The sequence below is a fragment of the Pagrus major genome, chromosome 13 (assembly GCF_040436345.1).
Source record: "Pagrus major chromosome 13, Pma_NU_1.0".
Taxonomy (NCBI): domain Eukaryota; kingdom Metazoa; phylum Chordata; class Actinopteri; order Spariformes; family Sparidae; genus Pagrus; species Pagrus major.
Genome location: NC_133227.1, coordinates 25960071 through 25982871, shown reverse-complemented (window position 1 = coordinate 25982871; position 22801 = coordinate 25960071). Strand labels below are relative to the sequence as shown.

The window sequence follows — 22801 nt, the reverse complement described above, 5'->3', positions numbered from 1 at the left end:
TGCCTGGACTGGAGTGCTAATTAATATGAGAGTTGCATGGCATGGCATGAAATGAATCAACACATCGGCGCTCAGAGACAGGTCTGCTCGGATTTGCGGTGTGTGTGAGTGACAGTCTTTGGCATGAGGGGAGGGATATAGAGGCTTGGCCCAGGATCCTGAGGGGCCAGAAAGCCAATGGGTATTTAAATAGCTGTAGATCCCCGGCTTTGAAACATGTCATTCCAGTTGACAAGCTGCCGACTGAAGCACCGTTATGAAATTGTTATGTCGGGAAGTGCTTCATCTTTGATGGGGATACTGTATGAATTCATGAAGAGCACGGATAGGAAAGGGTTGAATGGCGATAAAAAGAACCAGACTTAAAATCAACGATTTTTTTATTTAAGAGGAAATTCTCTGAAGGGACGCAGAGTTGAACGTGGTGCATGTTTTTTTTAACTGCCTGGCCCCAATGATAAATTTACCTGTTCTGTGTTTGCACTGTGGTCATTCCTATAAATAGTCTGGAGGCAGGAAGGTCTGAATAACTCACAGTCCATCCAGGTCACCTCATTATTAATGGTAAACTACAACTTTGACAAAACACGTTTCTCGTATTTCCTTTTTTCCTTTTCGTTTGACGACGTCCCCGACGGTGGCGGATGTGTGTGACCCAGATAACTTCACAAAATGAACTGAGGAGGCAGCGTGCAAACAGGAAAAGCCATATCAACAGAAGCCAGGCAGGGAATTCAGAAACATGTGTTATTTGTTTGCGTTTTGTTAATTTCCCCCTTCATTAGTTCTGTTTTCTGCTTAATGGCCTCCTCTGCTACTATTTCTACCTGCTGGCAGAGAGAAGGGCTCCAGTTGTAAACCTCTAATGAGTCAATATCAGTCCACTGCTGCCAGTGTACCTTCAGGGAAACAATTTGGTATGCAGTGCAGTCAAACGCACTCTGACTTCTCATTGAGTGATTTATTGTTTGAGTTTTTCTTTTTTTTTTTCTTTTTCCTGAAAAATAGAACATGGGACACAATTTGGTCAGAACAAAGAGTCAAACTGAAAGGAATTGGTTTTATGATCACTCATAAAATACAGTGGGAATGAAAAAGTTTTGCTGCAGCTCCACTTGATCCTACTAAAAGACATGTTTATGCATGAGCAGGAAGTGATACACTCATCATAAGAGAGTATAATCTCCATTACTTAACCACTTATTTGAGGGCTGTGCAGTATGACCTTTAAGGCCATAACAGGATATACGATATATACTTCAATATTTTAAAATCTTCTCAAAAGCACTTCACACTAACACATGAGATTTCTGTGGATATGGATATAATGACTAAGTGGGTAAAGGCAAGTATTAGAACAAGTAGAACAGTCTGGTAAGTGTAGAAAATGGCATCACTTTAATGTAATGGAGCCTTTAAAACCAGGAAGAGACAACACTTATGCCATGTCATGATGTAACTATATCAAAAATCTAAGACAATATATAGTCTCGTATCACGACAACAATAAATATCTTATATATTGCCCAGCCTTAATTCATTTTTATACATTGCAAACAAAAGAAGAAAAACTACAGAAACTAGAAAGTTCTAAAATTCATAATGTTTTCAAGGTAGCAATATCACAAATATTTAGTTTTACTGTGTCTTTTACAAATATGTTTATCTGCTACTAATTTACAAAGGTCAACAACTAATTTACTAAGGTTTCAACAACTAAAACCAAAGGTAAAGTCGGGGTAAAATCACGGACTGCGTGACTTTTTCAGTCTTAAACAAGGCCAGAATTTTCCCCTTACCTTCACCAAGTGCTTTGAGCTCTGTCCAGATAGCATAAATTAGATGTGAAAGAACGTGGTTAAAAGGAGACAGAGTTGTAGATGCAGACCTTCTTAATAGGCAAAAATAATGTTATTAGTTAAGGTATTAAGATTTTGACAAAGTACAATATGATAACATAATGAACAATAAATTGCAACACACCAACATGGTCGTAAGTACCTTTTATATTGCACATAAAAGCTGGATACTGTCTAACCGCCAACACTTGCCTCTTAATTGAAGGTGCAATCAGACCTCCCCAATGACCTACTAATGAACGTAAAGAATGAAAAGAGGGGACGCAATATCTTAACCTTTATATACCAACAAGCAAACGACTCCTGTAATTATTGGGAAGGAAATAAATGACCACATTATCATCTGATTGCATTGTCTCTCATTAGCTCAGGGGGGAACCATGCTCGTTATAATTTAGGGCTGTCATCAGAGGTGAAATTAGCTCCCTGTGTTTGCTTCATCTTATTGTAATGAAAACACCATTGCTGTTGCACGACTGGTATAATTTTTTATTTTTGCAATTGTTCTTTAATTCCATTTTAATTCAAAGGAGGATTTTAAGCAGCGAAAAAGTGTTTACGTTTGTCTTTCTTCTCAGACAAAGACTGGTAGACAGAAGTATCAGCTGATGTATAGTTAGTGAAATAAAAGACTCCCACGCATAAATACTTCAGCCATTGCCACTGAAGCAAAGCTGTGACCTGTAGAGAAGAAGAAAAAAAATGAAGAATGAAAGATGAAGAGACTGCTAAAGGCATGCGTTCACAGACAGAATTAAGATGAAAGATAAAACTCAGATAAAAGGGATGAACCTCTTTCCCTTTGACGGAGAAGAAGGAATAAAAGCCGTGTTCTCAGCGTACATCCCTGTCTTCCTCTTGTTCCTTTTCTGTTTTTCAAGTGTCAGTACTCTCGCTGCATTGATCTGCACGTACGTATGGAGAAAGAAATTACACACACCTGTCAACTCCTCGGTGGAAATGTGAGGACGCCACACATTGTCATTATTTTACCCGTGGTGATGTCATCTGAAGAGTTTCTACTTTGCAGCTTTGATCGTCAGATCGTCAGATCGAAGTTAAAACTTTCCTGCAGTTTCCTCTGCCTGCACTGCTTACTGTACTCTATACAAGGTATGGTTGTAACTGCTGTACAAAATCATTTCACTAATTGTCTAGGAAATATTTTGTTGACCATGTTTTTAAAAAAAACAAACAAAATTTCCATTTCCAAGTCGTTTTAACAGCGTTTGGAATATAAAAATAACTGATGTATTAGAAGAACTTGTTCACAGTCTCAACTCAAAACACAGATGTAAATCACAGAAGAAACACACAAGGCCCTGATGAATCCAACTTAAGGAGTAGCTTAACACCCCCTGAAGATCATGAGTGATGCTCTGTGTGGTCGCAGGTGATGCTGACTTGAAACATCCATGTGTGGAGGACAAAAAACAGAAAAGGAGATATTTATAGTTTCTCCTCTAAAACTAAAACCTCACCATAAAACCTGCCACTCTGAGTTACTTAAAAATCCTCCTCTCTGTTTTGTGTTTCTGAAAACTGTCCTTGCAAGGTCACTGCAGTATTTGGGCTTGGCTGATGTTGGATGTTAGTCCAGGGTTCTGTGTCGTCAGTGGAGTTCTGTTAGGCCACATACAGCCCGAGGCGGCCGTCTCCTCTAGTCCCCACATCCAGGCAATTTAAAAGCTGTATACTCATGGGATCATAAGGCAGCAGCGGCTTGCAGGCCTCAGCAAGGGCTGTGAAAGGTCTTCAGATTACTATAACTTACACTGCAGGTGTAGGGGAAAAAAGGAGGATGGATGCTAAAAATGTAATCAGCGCCTGAGCTTGTTCGCAGTCTCAATCTATTAGCGGGAGCAGGGGCTTGGTAATTATTTTCTTTTTGCTAAATCTGCTTCACCAGGGCTGAGTGTGCAACTGTATTTATATTCTGATCATGGCATCGAGGACCTGGTTATTATTTGTATTGTTGTTGGTGACCCTGTACTGAGCATGGCCCACAGGCCACCATACAGTTCATAACCATGGAAGCCACTTCAGTCTCCATTAGTTAAAACTCTGCTGCTATGACAAAACCACATGCAGGTACTGTAAAGAGGCCATGTGACTGGGCTGCAATTTGTGCTAAACCACACATTGTGTTAGAGCAGATATGTACTGTGATTGTGGTAAAGTACATGTCAGCAGGACATGTCCAGGGGAATCAAGCTAATGGAGGCTGTTGGAAAGCACTGTATGTTCTCCATTCCCCAGTCCTGCTGAAACATTTATCGCCAACTATTTTGATAATAGCTATAATAACCTATTCATCGTTTCAGTCATTTAAAAATGTCAATCATTTTCTGGTTCCACCTTCTTATATATGAGGATTTGTTCCCTTTTCTTTTTGTCGTTTGAGTTATTAAATAAAGAGTCTCTGGGTTCAGGATGTTGGTTGGACAAAAGAATTTTATTTATAATGAAAATAATCCGGAGATTATTTAATAATTAATGTAATCATAAATTGCTGCCCCACTGCCAGAACGCCTGGTAGAAATGAGAGAAAGTCTGTTTTTTGCTTTTTTTTTAGGGGGTCTTACAATAGAGGATGTTCAACTGACGCACCAGATGGTTTGTTACACAGAACCATCTGGAAAGAAGACGCTGGAAACTGTTTGGAAAAGGGCAGGCACTTTCGATAAATATTTGGCAGGTGATGGATGAACCATCTGTCTGTCACGGGCTAACTTCAACCAATCAGATCAGCTGTAGGAGAGCGCTACCGCCGGCAAAGCCAGTTCGTAAATCAAATATATTTCCCATCAAGAAAAGCCTTTAATGCCATTCCTTGCTCTTTTTTTCAGTGAAATAAACTGTCTACTTCTGATATAACCTCTTGAGCGGCCGCCATTGTTGTTTTCAAATGAACAGTCGCTTCTCTCGCTGGTCGTCACACCGACAGTAGCACTTCCTCCAAAGAACGCTGTTTGGTTGACTTCCTGTGTGTTCAGCCAGAAGTGAATAGCTTGAAGCCCGGCAAGAAGCCATGAACACGCAATCGTGTGAATCCAACTGCCTCACATGGCAAAGCACTTATTGTATGTACGCTGTGCACATTGTAAAGCCCCTTTGTAAAGTTTGTTTATGCTGTTTTAAAGAGAGCGTACGATGCTTTAGATTCACACGTCAAACATCAAACTTCACACACTGCAAGTTTTTTGACAGCCGTTGGCTCATTTAAAAAAATCCCAAAAAAGAAAATCCACACACACACAGACTCACACGCTCATAACGTTATTGAAACAACAGACGATGTGTACATTCTCCAATCTTAACAGAAGCAATAGGAGATGAAAATAGTTGTACTAGATAAAGTACATTGCTGATGTTTCAATTCCCCCTCTTTCTGTCTCTTCTCATCAGAGGCCACTGTCACTGTGAACAGGGTAACAATGCGAAGCCTCATGTACGTGCTCCGAGAAATCTAATGCAACGGTTTGAAATGAGTTATTAAGAATTTCTATTCCAATAATCACTAAAATTTCTTGAAAACATAACAGCTCAAACTCGCTTAACACATAACCAAAGCCATTACAGCCTTCACGCAGTGCACTTTATGATAATTAACTGATTAATTAGAACTAATTAAGAACATAAAAACAGCTCTTTCACCCTTATTTTCAGGCAACGTTTTCAAAAACATCTGTACCTGCTGAGTAAAGCTGCTGTAGTGTGACGGGGAAGCACTTACATCCTGATCATTAACGCTCCAAGGGAGGAAAGGGAAGGCGTCAACGGCGCTGACACTGTAGATGCTGTCATTTCCTATGAGACGGTGGCTCAACAGTAGCAGCAGTGTCAAGAATACAAATAATACTAGTCATTTTTATGATGGTAAGTGTTTATTTGGTGTGCAGCTGCTTAACTCTGCATGTCCCTGGAAGTTATACTCCTCCCCAGACTGATGGGCGTCTGTCTGAGAGCGAGAAAGTAAGAGTGGAAGCGAGTCGGATCGAGAGGAGGGAGAGGAAGAGATATCGGTGATGTGTATAGTGCTGATGTGCAGTTTGAGAAGCCAGTTCTAGGCGATAGGGCTTGCAGACAGACAGGCAGCCGGGGAGTGAATGTTACTGTACTATTTCTCCTTCACTGCTTTGCCAATAACTTTGGTGTTGCAATGGGTTTTCTCATTTAGTCAGTGCCAAGCTGCACAGACTCTGATAAGACTTTCCCGAGCACACACTGATCCACTCTGCAGAATGTATGGTAAGGCAAACTGGCAGACAGCTCGCCCCGTACTCAGGAAATCTAGAGGCGTCATTTTTAAATCAGTGGGAGTTGCGTATTAGCTGAGAAACGTGGGAACTATGAATCATCACTTTTTTCCTGCTTTTGATACGGGATTACGGCTCACGCTAAAGTTTCCCAACCACAGTCTCATGTTGAATAATAATTTAGAGAGCATGAATGTTTAATCCATCGCTCCGCCCCCATGATATCTCACTCATGGTCAGTTGTGACAGCTCGCTGCTAATCAGCTGACTCCTCCAATCACAGTCAAACAAGCCTGTGTTGATAACTGACAGCTCAGACTCTTACCCTGCCGATCATTCATGCTGCCGCTGCTGCTGCTGTTGACCCAGGTTGCTGCACATTCCTCAACCTCCTCCTGCTGCTGTTTGTAGACGGATGCTGTGCAAGCTGTTTCTGAACGTTGGCTTGTTTTGTGCTTCGGTTTCATATTTATGGAAATATATGTCTGTGGGTTCTTTATTGCTCTTCCCGCAGCATGTCTCTCACGCTACTTGGCTTCATCTGGTGAGTGTGGTGTGCAATACCACTGACTCTTTCTGATCCGATGCAGAGTCAAACCCGGGCTGGTACTGCAGATACCATACAAAACCGATACTGCGTACAAAAGCTTGATAAAACTGTATTCTGTAGTTTTCAGAGTGCATAACTCCCTTTGTTTGGACATCAACACACAAACTGAAGCCTAGACGGATGTGAATCACTTTCCCACAGCCAGTGACGGTGATAAACGTTGCCAATGGCTACACTCACCATCTCTCTCTGTACCTGGATGATGCCGCGAGTGACGAAGGACTCAGTGATTGAAGTCTGTTTTCGCCTTAGCAGCACCTTTCTCCTCCTCTTCTTTAAACCACAGCTGCAAAACCTCATCATATTCTGTATTGTGATTAAATCTCAGATGCTTAACAAGGTGCCTCACACTCCTCCTGCACGTATCACATCCGGCTTTGTTGTTGTTCTTAGAGCTAAAAAAAAGCTCCACACGTGAGCCATCGTGAATATCAACTCCCTCTAAGTGGCACCTTGCACATAGAAATGTAGCTTGCATGTGAGTATGACAGGCGGAAGGAGAAGTAGTTCCTATAAATCGGGTATTATTTGAACTGTGTGTTGTTTATAGGATACCTACTTTCGATTAAGATAAAGCACACATTTACCACAGATTACTGACTTTAGATATCTATCTTTCAATATCAAAATTGACCCTACAACTCGGAATCGGTCGATCCGCACACCACTCCTCACAAGTAGAATACTCTCTGTTTAATATAAAATAATAATAATTTGTTGTAATAAATGCATCTACGTTCTTTAACACGATCTATCCAAGGATTTTATTTGAAGTTGCAGCCCTTAAGCATGAGTTTTTTTGTCGTGATAAGCAGAGTCCGCCTCAGATTACCTGCACAAATGGACCCACAGGAAATCATGTATTTATGTACTTTCAGCAGGACAATTTGAATTTTCATTTTGTTTAAAGAAGCCTCTCTGTTTAGTTCTCCTTCGGGCAGAAATTAACTAACTTCCTGCCAATGCAAACCAAATATTTTCTCCCGCTGCCTCACAATAAATACAGTCGACCAGCTTTATTTTTGAGCCGAAACAGGAAACACAATCTAACAGAGGTCAGCGCTCTACAAAACGCATCTACAAAACAAAGCCAAAGTCATTTTCTTGATCTTACTTTTGATTATTCATCTAGTCTACAAAATCAATTATCAGAATTTTCTGTCAATCAAATCAGTTGCTTCAGCATTAGCAGAAATCATGAATATCCCAAAAATACTTGAAGGTAATATGGTTTTATGAGTCATTTGGACGTGTTGAAGTATTTTCAAGTGCTCAGTGACTTCTCTTTCTCAGTCTTAGTCATACAAACTCTAAAATGCCGTTAAACATACTGAAAATATAGGATGGTGAATATTAAAAACGGAGGAAGTTAAAGGTTTAAGTGTTTTCGGTCACAGCATGTCACAGAAGAAATGCTGGACAGACTATGAAGCTCACAGTAAGCCGATTTAAACAGCTGCCAGCAGCGATTATACAATATGAGGCTCTCCTGTGACTTGTGTCACCCCCATCCAAGATTGGCTCAGCTCTCTTAGACCTTGCTGCCCTCAGGAGCAAAGAGTGTCCATCATATTCATAATTATCTGGAAGGGAGGTCCATCACCATCGCATATTAGCAGCACACAGACGGTATGGCAGTAAATAATCCCATCATTTCAGCCAGGGGAGGTCAGGCAGACATAAATTTAACACAGAGCACTTTTACATCCTGGAGGGCATTGTAGGGAGGTTTCATCATCTGAAGGATTGATGCCTTGGATTTCCTTTTCCCTCCCTCCGACTTTTAGCCAGAGCCAAGATCTCACCCAGTAAGTACAGCAGAAAGTTTTAGCTGTTTTGATCCATACACATCTGAATTGCAGGGGATGTATGATGTATGCTCTGTACCTTTTGAATTTCTCCACTGGCTTCCTGAACAAACCTGACAGGAAACCAGCAACAAATCAGCCTTGGCGCCTTACTAGCACCGGGTCATGCTCCGCTATTAATGAATGCCTTTTTGTCAGGACAGACCTGCATGATTTACACTGAGGAAAAATATTTCACACCAGTTTTTATGGCGTGTAGGATTTAGTGGAATCAGTGAATATCACTCTCCTCGCCCTCCCCGACAGCAATCAACAGCTAGGAATGTAAAAAATATAAAAGGCCCTCTCTCGAACCAGTGTTTGGACCTGCTCCCTCTGTAAATGTGAATTTTAAGGTAAAGAAAACACAACAATTCTTAGTTTTAGGTAATTATACACTAATGAACACCAATACATCCCGCTATATCCTACAGAACTGACCTTTAAAGGTGCAATATGTAAGAATTTTAGTTGAAAACATTCATAAATTAGCTTCATTCATCAATAGAAGGTGAAGAAAGAAATAAGAAATGACAGTTTTGATGTTATGATGTCCGCCAAACTCGATCCAGAGCTGTTGTGCTAGTCATGTGAATGCCAACACTCCACCCGGCGCTCCGAGCTCCCGGTCTGAACTTCTAGCTGCATGGTTAACTGAGTACAGAAAGCGGTGGTGAGCGGTGATGTTCGACAGGAGAGTAAAAAGCCTTTAATGATTCTGAATTCGTAGGATCCCCGTAATGTGCTGGTTCAGCAGATGGACACCATTTTCCGCACCCGAGCGGCACTCCTTACATACTGTTGTTGTCTGAGGCTGTAAATGTTTTTGTTTTTCACAGGTTTGTACTAAAATAACAAAAGCAAGAAAAACAGATTTTTTTAAGAGAAGCAGATTGACATAAACTGTTATTCACCCGGTTTTATTGTTTTGTTTTTCCTGCTTTCGTTGTACAGTAAAAAAAGATTTCACAATTCATTGCACAGCTATGAAATGCTTCTGCTACTGGAATCAGAAAGGGTAACCCAAAAAAATGGTTTTAATGTCTTTCATGCTTCTTGCTTAAAAAGTGCACTATGAATAAATTATTCTAGTATTAAACTACAGGATGTCACACGGCTGCATTTTTACACTGATTAAGGGGGAGCTTCCGCACAAAATCGGCCATGTTAGCTGTTGTTCATAAGCAGAGAGTGACAACATATGGAAAGTGACTCATTTCCTGAAGAAGAATTTATACAATGGTGGAAAAAAAAGTCATTGACATTCCTTGTTCACATCCCAAACACCGTTTTTGTGTTTTTTCTTTAAAACCTTTGAGAGATTTCACTCCTCCTTTAAATGTCCATGACTTTTTCTCCTCTTATACAATTCATACAATTCCCCTAAAGCATGGCAGGAACTCTTCCAGTTCTTCCTCTCTCTGTTTGTTTCCCCCCTGCCTGACATTTATAAAGTGTGAGCTCGTGGAGGACGCTCTGAGCGGTGGAGAGGAGCTCCGTCTCCGGGACATTGGGCGTCCATGGTGCGAGCAGCTTCGGATCACTCACTTAAGCAGCTAACATTTCAAACGGGCAATAAAGGGAGTCCTGGTCCCTCTAGAACAATAAAACAGTGTTAGAGTCAGGGGTGGATGCACTGTAATACAGACAGATATTTCTCTGCCACTGCTGCAGCTGCTGTGCTCAGCAGAATGAGAGAGACTGAATCAAAGGACGTTCACCCCAGCGAAGAAAAAAGAGCGTGATTCACAGTAGCATCCAGGTGTAACATCCACTTTCTCGTCACGGCCAGAGGATAGAAGGTGTGCCCGGAGAGAAAAAAAGGAGGTCATGAGGGCTTAAAAGTAATTTACGACCTTAATCAACCTGTGTCAGCACGGCAACATTGTTAGAAGATGTCTCTCTGATGCAAGGCTTTAAAATATCCATTTCCTTTACATGTGAAACTGAAGAATTTCCTTCCAGATATCTTTCTCTTTCTGTATAGATACTTGCGGGGGCTGAGTCTGAGCAAAGAGAGGATTGTTCTGTCCATATATGACAAGATGTAAATCAGCGTGGGGGTGTTAATTTGTTTCTGTCCTTCCAGAACAGGGACAGAGATGACAGCTAGGTGATGATCCCTCATGTCTGATCCATCTCACGCCTCATTCCCCTCGCAGGAATAACATTGAGCGGGGATTTAGCCAAGACCTTGACTTAACTGCCTGCTTGTAGAGGGGAGTGCACATTGTCTTTGTTGTGTGGGCTGCAATAAGTAGAAGGGGTCGCCAACGCGAGGCGTGTGTGTGTGTGTGTGTAACATTGTGTGTGTTCCCTTTGGTTTTGTCTATTCAAGCGTAACGGTGAGAGCTGTCACACATCACGCAAAATCCTCCCAGAAATGAACAGGAGATTACTGAGATTCACCGGAGCCGGGGCGGCCCAAATAGTATTGTTCCGACAGCCTTGAAATTGTCTGTTGACCCTTTATGAAGCATTAGACAGCTGCTGTATACCAGAGCACCACATGTGTATTCATCTGCAGCTCAAAGTAGTCCCCAACAAAATCATTATTTACTGCCGTTCGTGTGACATTTCCCTGAACACGACAGCGCCCAGCTGTTTTTCAACCTTTTTTCCTGCATTAAAAAAAAATGTAATTATATGTTTGTGTCCCATTTGGTAGTCGTGGACTCACGGGCTGAGTTTCACAGCCTGTAGGGAAGTGAATATTATAGGACACACTTTTGTTGGTATTGGTTTTTTCATGGTATATACAGGCGATGGAGGTTCTCAGTCATCCAGGTCATTGTAACTCCAAGTGCTTCATCGTAGGCAACTGGACTTGCTAGTAGATGGATTCTTTTACACCTCTTTCAAACCATCTGTCTTCTCTGGCCAAGATCAACAATGTACACATCTTGGAGAATAGAATAGAATCGATCTACGCCAAGCTGGAAAAGACCGTCTTTGAAAAAAGGCGGTGGCCTACAATATTATAGTACTTATCGCCCACCTACAGTGCTGTAGTCTGAGTTCCCTCCACAGACAGCTTAACAGCCATACAAACCCTAACAGCCCATATGAAGCACACGTAACCAATGACGTTTAGTATGTTTGTGGAGCATTCACATCTAGGGCTGGGCGACACGGCCTTAAAATAATATAGCAGTATATTCAGACTATATCGCAGTACACTATATCAAGCCCTGCTCTATGGCACAGTGTCAGATCAAGCACTTGAATGGAGAGCATGCAGTCTTAAAGGTTGTTTAGGACTTAATGTCACCCTGAGCTTTTCTTTGAGATGAGACAGCATTTTTCACACCAGGAAACCCTTTGTTAGTCCGTGGGTGTGTACATATGCATAAGCATGAAAATATGTGCCTCTTTAGTATGCACTTTAACATGGAGGACCGCAGCAGGAGACATTGTCTGTCTGCTGTTGCCGAGCTGAACCCTTGTTCACTTCGCTGCAGTCAGACCAACAACTGTAGTTATGCTCTGGCAGCACTCCCCGCTGCTACAAACCAAAAGTAGATACAGGGACTAAACTTCTGGAGTCTTAGCGTCTCCATCGTGTCCCCTAATTTTGCAGTTGTTGGCTTTGATAGTTGCTGAGTTGTTAAAGGAGATTAGGCAATGAGATCCATTCCCGTGTACTCTCAGAGGGGGGGCCCCTGCTCTGCGGTGATCGGGCATGGACGTCACCTAATGATTTATTCATATGAGGGAGATTTTTCCATATTTTGTTCTCTCATCACCGAGCTTCTGACTTGCACATAGGCCCCGCTCCCTCCAGTCAGCGTCTCCCATGCTGTCATCAGGCTCAGGTGATATTAAAGCAAAGGAGGGACACGAGAAAAGAAAAAGTAAAACCTCGTCTTCTCCCCCCCCCCGTGTCTGGCACTCATTTGCCTACTCTCCATTCCCTCACAGCATGAGACGGACGTGTTTCGCATAATTTATTGATCTCAAGTGTGAAGAAAAATGCTGAGTGCTGCCCATGATTAATTTGTGGTCCCTAATTTACCTCTGCACATCCTCATCAGGCAGAGCATTGCAGAGAATCAGGAACTAGAGACCCAATGTGGTTTTGAAGCATGAGCTCTAATCCCATAGCAAAGCAGGACAAGAAGCTTGAGAAGCTCTAAATGAGGACGTGTACCTTTTGTTTTCATGTGGATTCAAGGATTAATGCTAATTAATTGGACCCCCAGCACAGAAAATACTGTCAGACAAATTATGCAAACAAAAAAAAAGCGTTTTTTTAAATGAGTAAACACTCAAGGATACACACATGCATGCACAAATATACACAGTATCTATCCCTCTTGCCCTCTTTGACTCTCCTCCCTCTGTAAAACACACAAACACACTAAATCCAATTTACGGCTACAATAAAAAGGCTTCGGCTTGTGTAATTGAGGTTAATCAAATGTCTTCTCTTCCATATCTGTGTGTTTGCTCTTCTAGGTAATGCATGCACCATGTCGGAGTACAACAAGCTGAAGAGCATGCTGCTGGATATGCAACCGAAAGTGCTGAAGACCGACGAAAAGAGCCAGCAGAGAGACATGGAGGAGAAGAGAGCGCTGGTGGACACCATGTTCAAATACCTGGATGTGGACCAGGACGGCCGGCTGGTCAGTGATGAGCTGGAAAAGGTGGGTGTCCAGTTGAGATGGCATCTGTAATGAGAAAGAAGACATTTGGATGAGGTACGGCTGTGCCTGGAATACACCTCCCAGTGAAGGTTTTTGCAAGGGGTGCTGGGAGAATTTAATGTATGCCATACATTTTTTGAACAGTTTTTGTGAACGTAAAGAATAAGTTCACCCAGAAATAAAAATTATGACATTTTCTACTCACCCCATGCCGATGAAAACTCTGGTGTCTTTTCATAGTCATTTCTGGAGCTTCACAGCAAAACAGCGTCGCAGCATTTCCTAAAAAACAGAAGTAGACGGAGACTGAACCACTGAAAAAAGCCATGAAACTGGCTCTACACACAGAGCCCGAGTCTCCTGAAGCCCTGAGATTCCAAATTGATTTGAAAAGATGTTATTTACTCCCTGTCTAAAGCCAAAATCTTCACTGTAGCTGCTCAGCTAAAAATGTCAGCGAGCACCCGAAGTGGGTGCACAAGTTTGACTGTGCGTCAGTTGTGTAAATAATGTCTTTTCAAAATCCATTTGGGACTTCTGGGCTTTTTGGTTCTTATTTTTTTTTTTCCTTTTTTCTAAAACAAGTCCCAGACTGCCCCTCTGATGGTCCCATTTCCCAAGTTGGGTAGTCATTTTTCTGACTTCGGTGTGTTCATGTGCCCCATGTCAGAATGTTGGAGCAACATGGACGCCAAAAATATTTTTTATTTTATCACTGTTTTATCACTCAGAGCGTTTAAAAAAAACACTTTGACAACTCTTCCCAGTATTTCAGTTACAAGAAAGACTAAAGGAAACAATACAATGACTTTATAATAAATTACTCTGGTAAAAGTTTCTTACAATGAACCCAATGTTTACTTTTTGTTTACCGCCATGTTAAGTGTCACATGAGGTCAGCTCTGCAATTTGTGTACCACCTTTTTTTCAACTTTCCAAGTTGTTGTTCCGACCTGAGGGGGAATTCACGTGATTTTTTTCCCAGTCGGAAAAGTGTTCTTTCCGATAATTCTGACAGCACATGGACGTACAGTATGAAACTTTAATGACTGAATTGTCATTTTTGGTTGAACTTATCTTGAAGAGCATTTAATACAGTATGATAGTTTGATTGGTTGAGAGTTTTGAAGAGACCCTGTGTTGCATCAACAAAAACACAGATTTCAAACCTCATCCAAGACATTAGCCGTTTAGGAGAAAGAGTTGAATTTATATAATTTAGGGAAAACGAACCATTAAAAAATATACATTACAGTTAACATTTTTCAATCAGGTTCCTCACTCAATCGGGTCTCCTCACCAGGAATATTACCGGGTGAGTGACATGTGGTTGCAACATTTAATCATCTTGTTTAACAATGAAAATTGTTTACTGAGGTTATCTTCCCACCAGAGTCTGATTGGAAGCAGGCGGACTGTAGAAAGGATTGTCACTGACACGTGCAGGGTGAGGAAATGAAATTATTGCGGGCATCATCTGGTATCAGGAAATGGGCATCAGAGATTGGTGTTAATTAGACTCCTCCCAACCGACGCTGCGATCTCGCCGACTTCTGCCAGAATGCAGCGAAGCATGTTGGAGTCACTACAGACTGCAGGAAGACTAAATTATCAAAAGCTTTACGGTATTAATGTGCTGTAGCTCTTTGGCTGAATGATGCCAAAGAAAAACAAGTTTGAAAATGAATGATAATTGCAAATAAAGACAAAAATGCCACAGTAATTCATCTTTTGTGTTCTCACCATGGTTGGAAATGACAGCACACTTTGTCAGCTTCTCAAAAGGAAAAGATGATTTTTGGCCTAGTTCTCGACGCAGAAATAAATGATGCAATAAAAGATCCAACAAAAGATTTTTTATCAGTCACAGCTGACAATTACAAACGCTAACATGTTGCCAGGAAATCTTTAGATATGATATTCTTATCCTGTGGAAAGTCATAAATTCAGTTTCATAGAGAAAAATGCTTTGAATGATCAAAAGAATTCAAAGACCATTTTTTTGGGCCATCCAGACTCTCTCTTCAATTTGGGATCTATCTATTGTCACAGATGGTCTTTGAGGGTAAAGTCCTGTAGTTTGGGTTTGAAATACTTTTACTGAAACGCCCAAGGACAGATCAGTCTGTGTCAGCGTGCACACAGCAGTGGCTGCTGGAGGCAGCGACGAGAGAAAAAAAGTTTGTCGCGTCCCTCTAATCTGCCGTGTCACATGTGCAGCACCATATAGAATCAATTGGAGGAGATGAACAAGCACAGGGGCGATACTTCTAGGTTGGAAATCATAGCTGAAGGATGTAAACATGGCATAGTTTGGCCTAAAAGCACACTTCATGTTAAAAAGCTTAACAGAAAATAATCCAATTATTTTTCTTTAAAAAATAAAGAATCTTAACATCTATGTAATAACAGCTTTGATGTGTAGCATTAGCAGACGTACAATGTGTCATTGCTGCTAACATTATTATTGTCCTGGTTGATCTATATGTACTTTTGCTTTGCTCACATTTGGTGAATAAAATCTAAAATCTTCCTGCTGTCTGCCTGCGAGGCTCCTCATTGACTTAACTGCTGATCCAGAATCCAAAATGCTGTTTACATGAGTACAAAAAGCCAAAACGCATAGAAAAGGCTACGTTGTTTTAAGAAATATCCGTGTATGTGTTGACAAGTGAAAAGTTATATTCCAGTGTGTAGTTCAGGGCTTCTTCACCTTGAAAAAGTATTTTAAAGAAAAAAAAATCACTTTAAGATGTGGTTTTGATGTTTTAAGATGATTTAAAGTCTTTTATCCTTAAATGATTTTTAACTGTGATAGTTTTTCCCCAATTTTTCTTGAAGGCAACTCACATTAAGTGTTTTCCCGACAGTAACTGTAGTCTGTTCCTTTGCTATACATGTACATACACTTTTTTTCCCTTATATGTTTAAATGTTTCCCCTAGGAACTTATTAACTGACAATATCTAAAAAAAAGTATACAGGCTAAATAAAGCATCGCTCCATAAGCACTTGAACGCAGAATCCATCTTCTCCAGCACGAGCAGTACTTTAACAAAGCTCGACTCACATTGACACTGTGGCACTTTTATCAGTCACGCTTTTATACAGAGGCAACTGCTTTAACAGAATAGTGCAACCGGAGATTGTCTTGTATAGTCTTGTGTTTATCTCCCTAAAAACTCCTTAACATCACCTATTCAAAGATAGTTCCCCTGAGAAATAGGCGCCGCTAAGGTGAAGGAGATGGCTCATAAATGACAAACAGTGGAAGAGAGAGTGGCGCGTCCTCCCAGGGGAACATCCTTGAATGAACTCAGGTAAGAGTAAGAGTAGAGATACTCCTTAAAATGGCAAGCAATCACAAACAGCACTTACATGAGAGACAACATATTTAACCCACCCCTTTTTCAAATGGAATGAAATTACTCTCAGAATGAGCCCGTTTCTGTGATTCTGGTGTTTACGTATGTGAGGCTTTTTTCCCTCTGATGGAAATCTTATTGTAATTATTGGTTGAGCGAAAAAGCTCATTCCAAACACTGCTCGTAATGGCAACTGTTTTCAGGTTGGCAGTTAATTTCACATCACCGCTCCTTCTGCTGGAAGCCCAAATAATCACTTCTTGTGGAGCACTTGGAACAGCAAAAATGTGATGGCTTTCATGAGACGGCTGTAATGTGGATTTGTATATTTTTATAAGACTGTCAAGAGTTTAATTTAGATAACACGCAGGAACTCAATTATGTAAAAATACAGAATGCAAGCAAATCTATGGATGCAATAATGAGGACGATCAGTATTTTAAAAGATAGGCTGAGCGCAGGTGTCCATATTCATCAAAGGCTTCCCTATTAAAAGACTACTGACATATGAAATGTATGTGGTACCTCCCCTTTGAAAATGTCAGATTTACATCTATACTGAGTGTGCATAATGTGGTTTTCTCCTCCAGCATATAGCTCAGATTAAAAAAAGACGAAGGCGGTAAAGTAAGGGCTACGATAAGGTCTCATCATTCTGTAGCTGTGAACAATGGCTGCCTTGATCATCTTCAAGTTCTCCATGCAGATTTATTTTGTGTGTGTGTTTGTGTGTGTGTGTTAGATCTCTATGAAGGAACACTTGGAGGACAGCCTGCTGGAGTGCACCATGCAGGACCTGCTGCGTTATGATGACTACAACAATGACGGACACCTCAGCCTGCACGAGTTCTACACAGCTTTCCGTGAGTCTTTAGTTCAATCCGTGCATATTTCACCCTCATCCTCGTTTTCTTCCGTGTATCGTCATAAAACAAAAGATTCAAACTACTGAAACACTATCTGCCTATTTAGATTTCCTTCTGACACTACCGTGCCAAGTTTGCACTTTCACACTTTTCGGTTAATTAGTTTCTTTAGCTGAAAAAAACCTGCAAAACACACGTCTCCCGTGCTTTTTAAAACTAAAACCACACAGCTTTACTGTCACCACAATTCAGAGCCACCTCGTGACCTCCCATCCATTCAGCCTCCCCTCTCCACAGCAACCATCGGGACAAAAGTGTTTCAGCCACAGATAAATTGATAATTGCACACTAGCCCATGTGCCCAGACCAAACCATGATTATAGCATCTGGAACAGCCATAATAGCCTTCGGGGGTTTAGGCTGAGCAGCAGCTGAAAGGCAGGTTCCACCATATTAAGACCAATAACCACAATTACACTGCTAATGCCGCTGTAGCATCAGCTTGCTGGATGTCATGGCAACCTCCTGTTTTTTTCAAATTCACATTTTTGTATTTTCTCTTTCCTCTTCCAAATCTCAACTCACACTGCGGGAAACTTAAATCTGAATCCAAAGCGGGCGATAAAATCTGATAAAGTTGATGAATCCAATGGTTAGCCGTGGCAGGTGGCCATTTCTGGGGCTCTACCTCAGCTTGCGGAGGTCCATTAAGCAACACCACTAATTTAGCCTCCTAATGACTGGTTTTAGTGGGAACCAGCATGCTATTATTCTGTTACTCTCCACTCACCTTCCAGATGGGCAGTGAGAAGATACACTGCATGGTATTTATCTACCTGCAGGTTATCTGCCTGCGTGGGTCTAGGCCGTGTTTATCAATGCATTTAATGTTTGACAAGCAGTTGAAGGAATGAGCTGGGACCAATAAAACAAGCAAATGATCAGATGATGCTCAAGGTTAACTGTTGGGCTGCAGAAAGGAAACACCAAGGGGGAGTACTTATTTTTGAGTGGCGCATCTGGTGTTATCTGGATGAATGTCGATGGTGTTGAATTGTGCAAGTTTCAAGGCAAATGTGTGTGTGTGTGTGTGCGAGTGACTGGAGGTGTGTGTGTGTGTGTGTGTGTGTGTGTGTTTTCCTGGGATGCAGTCAATGCCTTCCCCTGGTGAGTGGTCTGGGAAGCAAAGCAGCCAGGAATCACAGGTGTGTTTAGCAGGGTGGAAATTTACAATATGGTCACAAGTTTGGAAAATAGACTACGAATAATAGACCTAAATGTTGTGAGAAGGTGGCTGATAAGCCCATTGTCTGATCCCAGGCAAACGACTGAGACGCAAGCTTGAGTCGTGTTCTGGAGACCCAATGACTCAAAGCACGGGGTAGAAAATAATGTCTTCTTTAGATTTGATGGTTTCCCTCTGTTGATACTTTACGTCTTCATATAAGAATAAAAGCCCCGTGGCTATTTCCCCAAAAAGACAACCCCAGCTTTATTGCTGCTCCCTCAGTCACTGAATAAGTGCTTTTAAGGAGCACTAATTGTGTTGTTTTGACCTTTTGTTGTCTTTGCTCTATTTAATGAATAAACCTTGACAGGCACAGCACTATACACAGCTCCGTTGTCATCCAAATCTATTTTTTATTTTTTACCACAAATTGAATAGAGGGGGAATATGCTGGGGGAATACTCCTGAGATGATTGCATTGTTATTGATTTTTTCCCCTCTTATTCTCCCTTTTATAAGCCCAGCAGGTTGTTTTGATGTACTTTTTATTATTACCTTTCTCAACTGGCTCCTTGGCATGTCTGTTAAGTAGATTCTACTTAAACACCATTTTCATGTCTCCAAGAGTATGGATTTATAATTACAATCAAAGATTAACGACTAGCTAAATGTTACCGATGTGGCATTAGTGGCAGTTAGTGGGAGACGGCAATCACATTTACATTTGTGACTCAAACATTAAGTGTAAGTCCAATCAGTGCAACCATGGGACAATCTTTAGGTCCTTGATTATTAGTTTTATAAGTAATCAGTATGTAATGAAGGGTTATAGTCGCAAAATGATGAAGAGATCCAGAAAATGTGTTTCATAATCTAAAAGATAGAGAAGAGTTCCTTCAGAAGCCTGTATCCCCTCAGATACTTCTCACTGGCAGAGGTAATTACTAACTGCATTACTTTTTACAGAGACTGACTGGAGTGTGTGGCCCAGCTGTTGGGGAATAAACCTGCCTCCATCCAAAACTGTCACAGTTTCACAGTTATTAGCTCTGTTAGATCATGTTTTGAGGAAAAAATAGTGAAGAAAAGAACGTTTGTATAACTTATTGATTCTATAATTGCTATTTTTTAACAGTGTATCTAATTCATGATTCTTGAAAAAAACTAAAATGTGTATTGATAAACCATATCAGCAGGTATATGGTATCAATATTATGCAATGATTTGTAGCAATTCATGTGTATTAATCACTTTTTTATTGGCCATTTGTGAGACGACTGTAACATGATGTGAAAAATGAGACCTTCCTTGTCTCTTTCTGTTGCCTGTACAACCCTCTGGACAATTAGCTTAAGTTGTTTAATGCTGTTGGACTGTGGATTTCTTTGTGAAGAACTCTGCAACAGTCCAAAGGATGTGACTTTATGCTTCTCTCGAGTCTCAGTGTCTCACCGCTCCGCTAAGAGAGAGCAACAGTAGCTAACGTTAGTATAGAAATTAAGGGGTAGACCGATTATCGGTCTGGCCGATTATCAGGGCTGATATTCATCACTTTTACAGTTATAAATATCAGTGTTCTATGTGTCTGATTGCCGATAAAATAAAAACATTGAAAAGTTCAGTACTCTGGCTCTGATGCAGCAACCTTTCTCTGTTAGCAGTCACCACTCTGTGAGCTCAGTGTCGACAGCACCATCTAATGTCACGAGTAATAGCCTATCAAAGTGAAAATGTTAAGTAGCAGAAAATGAAAAAAATGTTATTCTCAACTTTGAGACGAAGATTTTTACTTTTCCTCTAAATGTTTATCGGTTCTAATTATCGTTTATCAGACTCCTGGATTACTAATAGTTGGTATCGGTATTGGCCCTTAAAAAAACATATCGGTCGACCCCTAATAGAAATGGAGTCCACCAACTCAAACCAACGACCAGCTTCCTGCCCAACACAGAAGTTGCCCCTTAATCCTAAAATCTGAATTCTGCTCAAGCTGCAACCCGCGATTATTGTAGTTATCAGGTAATCTATTGGTAGTTTGTTTAAACATTTCTTTTGATAGAAATTAGAGATAAATGCCATTCACAACTTTCCTGAACATAATGTGCAATCCTCAGAAGGCTTGTTCAGTGGTCTTTTGCAGGAGTAAACCTGCAAATGTCTTGAAAAATGTCTTGTCTTGCAAATGATTGAACCATTATCACAGTTTTCTGTCAATTAACTGTTCAATTAATTGTTCCAGTGCTGAGCTGTATTTCTATACTGTTACCTTTATTGCAAGTCACACCAGTACTTCTGAGTTTAAGATCAATGAAGCCAGAAAAACAAGGACTTCTTGTTCTTTGCTACAGCAAGAGTGAATAATCAACCCTGTCTTGACCGTGGAGCATATTGCAGGACAGAGATAACAGTATAATGGCTTTACATTAGCTCTGTAGCTTCCTAATGGTGTCTGGTTTCACAGGGTTTCATTTCCTAACATTTATTACAGTGTCAACACTGTACATTGTGGTGGGTGGATGGCTTGTACACATGCTTAATGTATCTGAATTAGAACCGCTGTAATTAAAATAATAATAAACACACAGGAACTGGCCTTGCGGTGAACTGGGCGGTGAAAGACAACAGCGCAGTATTAAGTGAGCAGGCTTGTTAAGAGATATCTGAAGCCGGCAGATGTAATATATACCATCGCACAAGGTCGAAGCTCCTTCGTGGATACATGTGTAATATATAAAGCCGCACTGCACAGATACAGTAAATGGAAGGTGTTAAAAAAACTCACCTTCTATTCAAATATAAATTTATTATACATTAGCATTTAAAAGCTGTGTGCCACAGTGACACTGATTCAGTATCATTTATTAATTATAACTTATATTTCTATATATTATACTTTGTTACTTATATTATTTGTATGTGCAAGTCAACATGTGCAATTGAACTAGAGAAGCTGGACAAGCCCATGTCAGGATTAACACCCAGCCACAGTGTTATCGCCTGTTGGCCTTCAGTATACCGAACAGAAACTAGAGGCCTGAGTGTGTTATGGTCAAAAAACTTCAAAAGTTGTGTTTGATGCAGAAACTTTGAAACTGTTGGAGACCCTCCAGCTCCTGCAGAGAGCAGCATGAAAGCATCAGAACAAAGACAAACAATGATGGTCAGGAATTCAAACTAACGCTCCCGAAAACCAATGTCAGCACGCCGGCTTGTTTATTTAGCTAAATCTTCATGATTGACTCAGGGTCATCAAGCCAGCGAGAACTGGGAGAGCAACAGAGGAAAACACAAGTGGAAGAGAGGGACATGAGAGAAGAAAGCAGCAAGGCTACAGCAGAGAGACGGCAGCGTAACACTTCAGTGCTCTCTTTGCTCACCATCTTCTTGTGCTTACATTGACAGGATTTTAGAGTAGACATTAATGAAGTTTGTGGCTCTAAGCTTTATTATAAGATTTATTTCTGCTTTTCAAATTTAAAAAGCCATTAGCTCCAATATTTTATCAGCTTCAGTTGATGTTGAGGTTACCAATTTCCTTATCAGAATGATTTGCACTGTTTCACTTTGTTTATTTGACTTGTATAGATTTTCCTGTTCACATTATACAGTTAAAGACGTGTTAGTATGTTAAATGTTAACAGAAGCTTTAGTTGTTAAGGTGCAGCACAATGAGCCAGCGGTCCAGCTTTTAATTTATTTACAGAAACACTCAGCTTGTGAGCTTTTAATTAGGCCCAGGCTGTTTTTTTTTTTTTTTTCTCTTCTTCCTGTTGTTCCTCCATCTTTTTACCACATGCAGTCCACAATTGTTCTCTTTTATATTCTCCCAACATTCTTCCTCCACCGCGAGTCGATTTGTTTTCCATGACTCCTGTTAATAGTAGAATTATATGGAGAAGCTGGGCTGCACTGGCGGGGCCACTCGGCGGGTCTGACTAATTAATCAAGAGAGTGGAGTAGCGGAGATGAAGAGGGAAGGGGAGAATGGTAGGAGAGTGAGAGTATCGTGTGGTGAAGAAGGGATTCTGAGGAGCGTGACAGTGTGAAGATTAGAGCCACTGGCTGAAGAAGGAAGGAGAGGCTCTCTGGAGGGGGATGGCCGACAGGAGAAATTAAAGA

General features: G+C 40.9%; 1 protein-coding gene across 1 annotated transcript in view; it reads left to right on the top strand.

Annotated features, from left to right (window-relative positions):
• Positions 1–22801, top strand: part of fstl4 (follistatin-like 4) — a 196780-nt gene that overhangs the window by 111513 nt on the left and 62466 nt on the right. Inside the window, exons 4-5 of the mRNA XM_073478835.1 lie at positions 13034–13224; positions 17331–17451. Of these exons, the coding sequence (XP_073334936.1) occupies positions 13034–13224; positions 17331–17451 (312 nt within the window). The remainder of the gene's footprint in view (positions 1–13033; positions 13225–17330; positions 17452–22801) is intronic.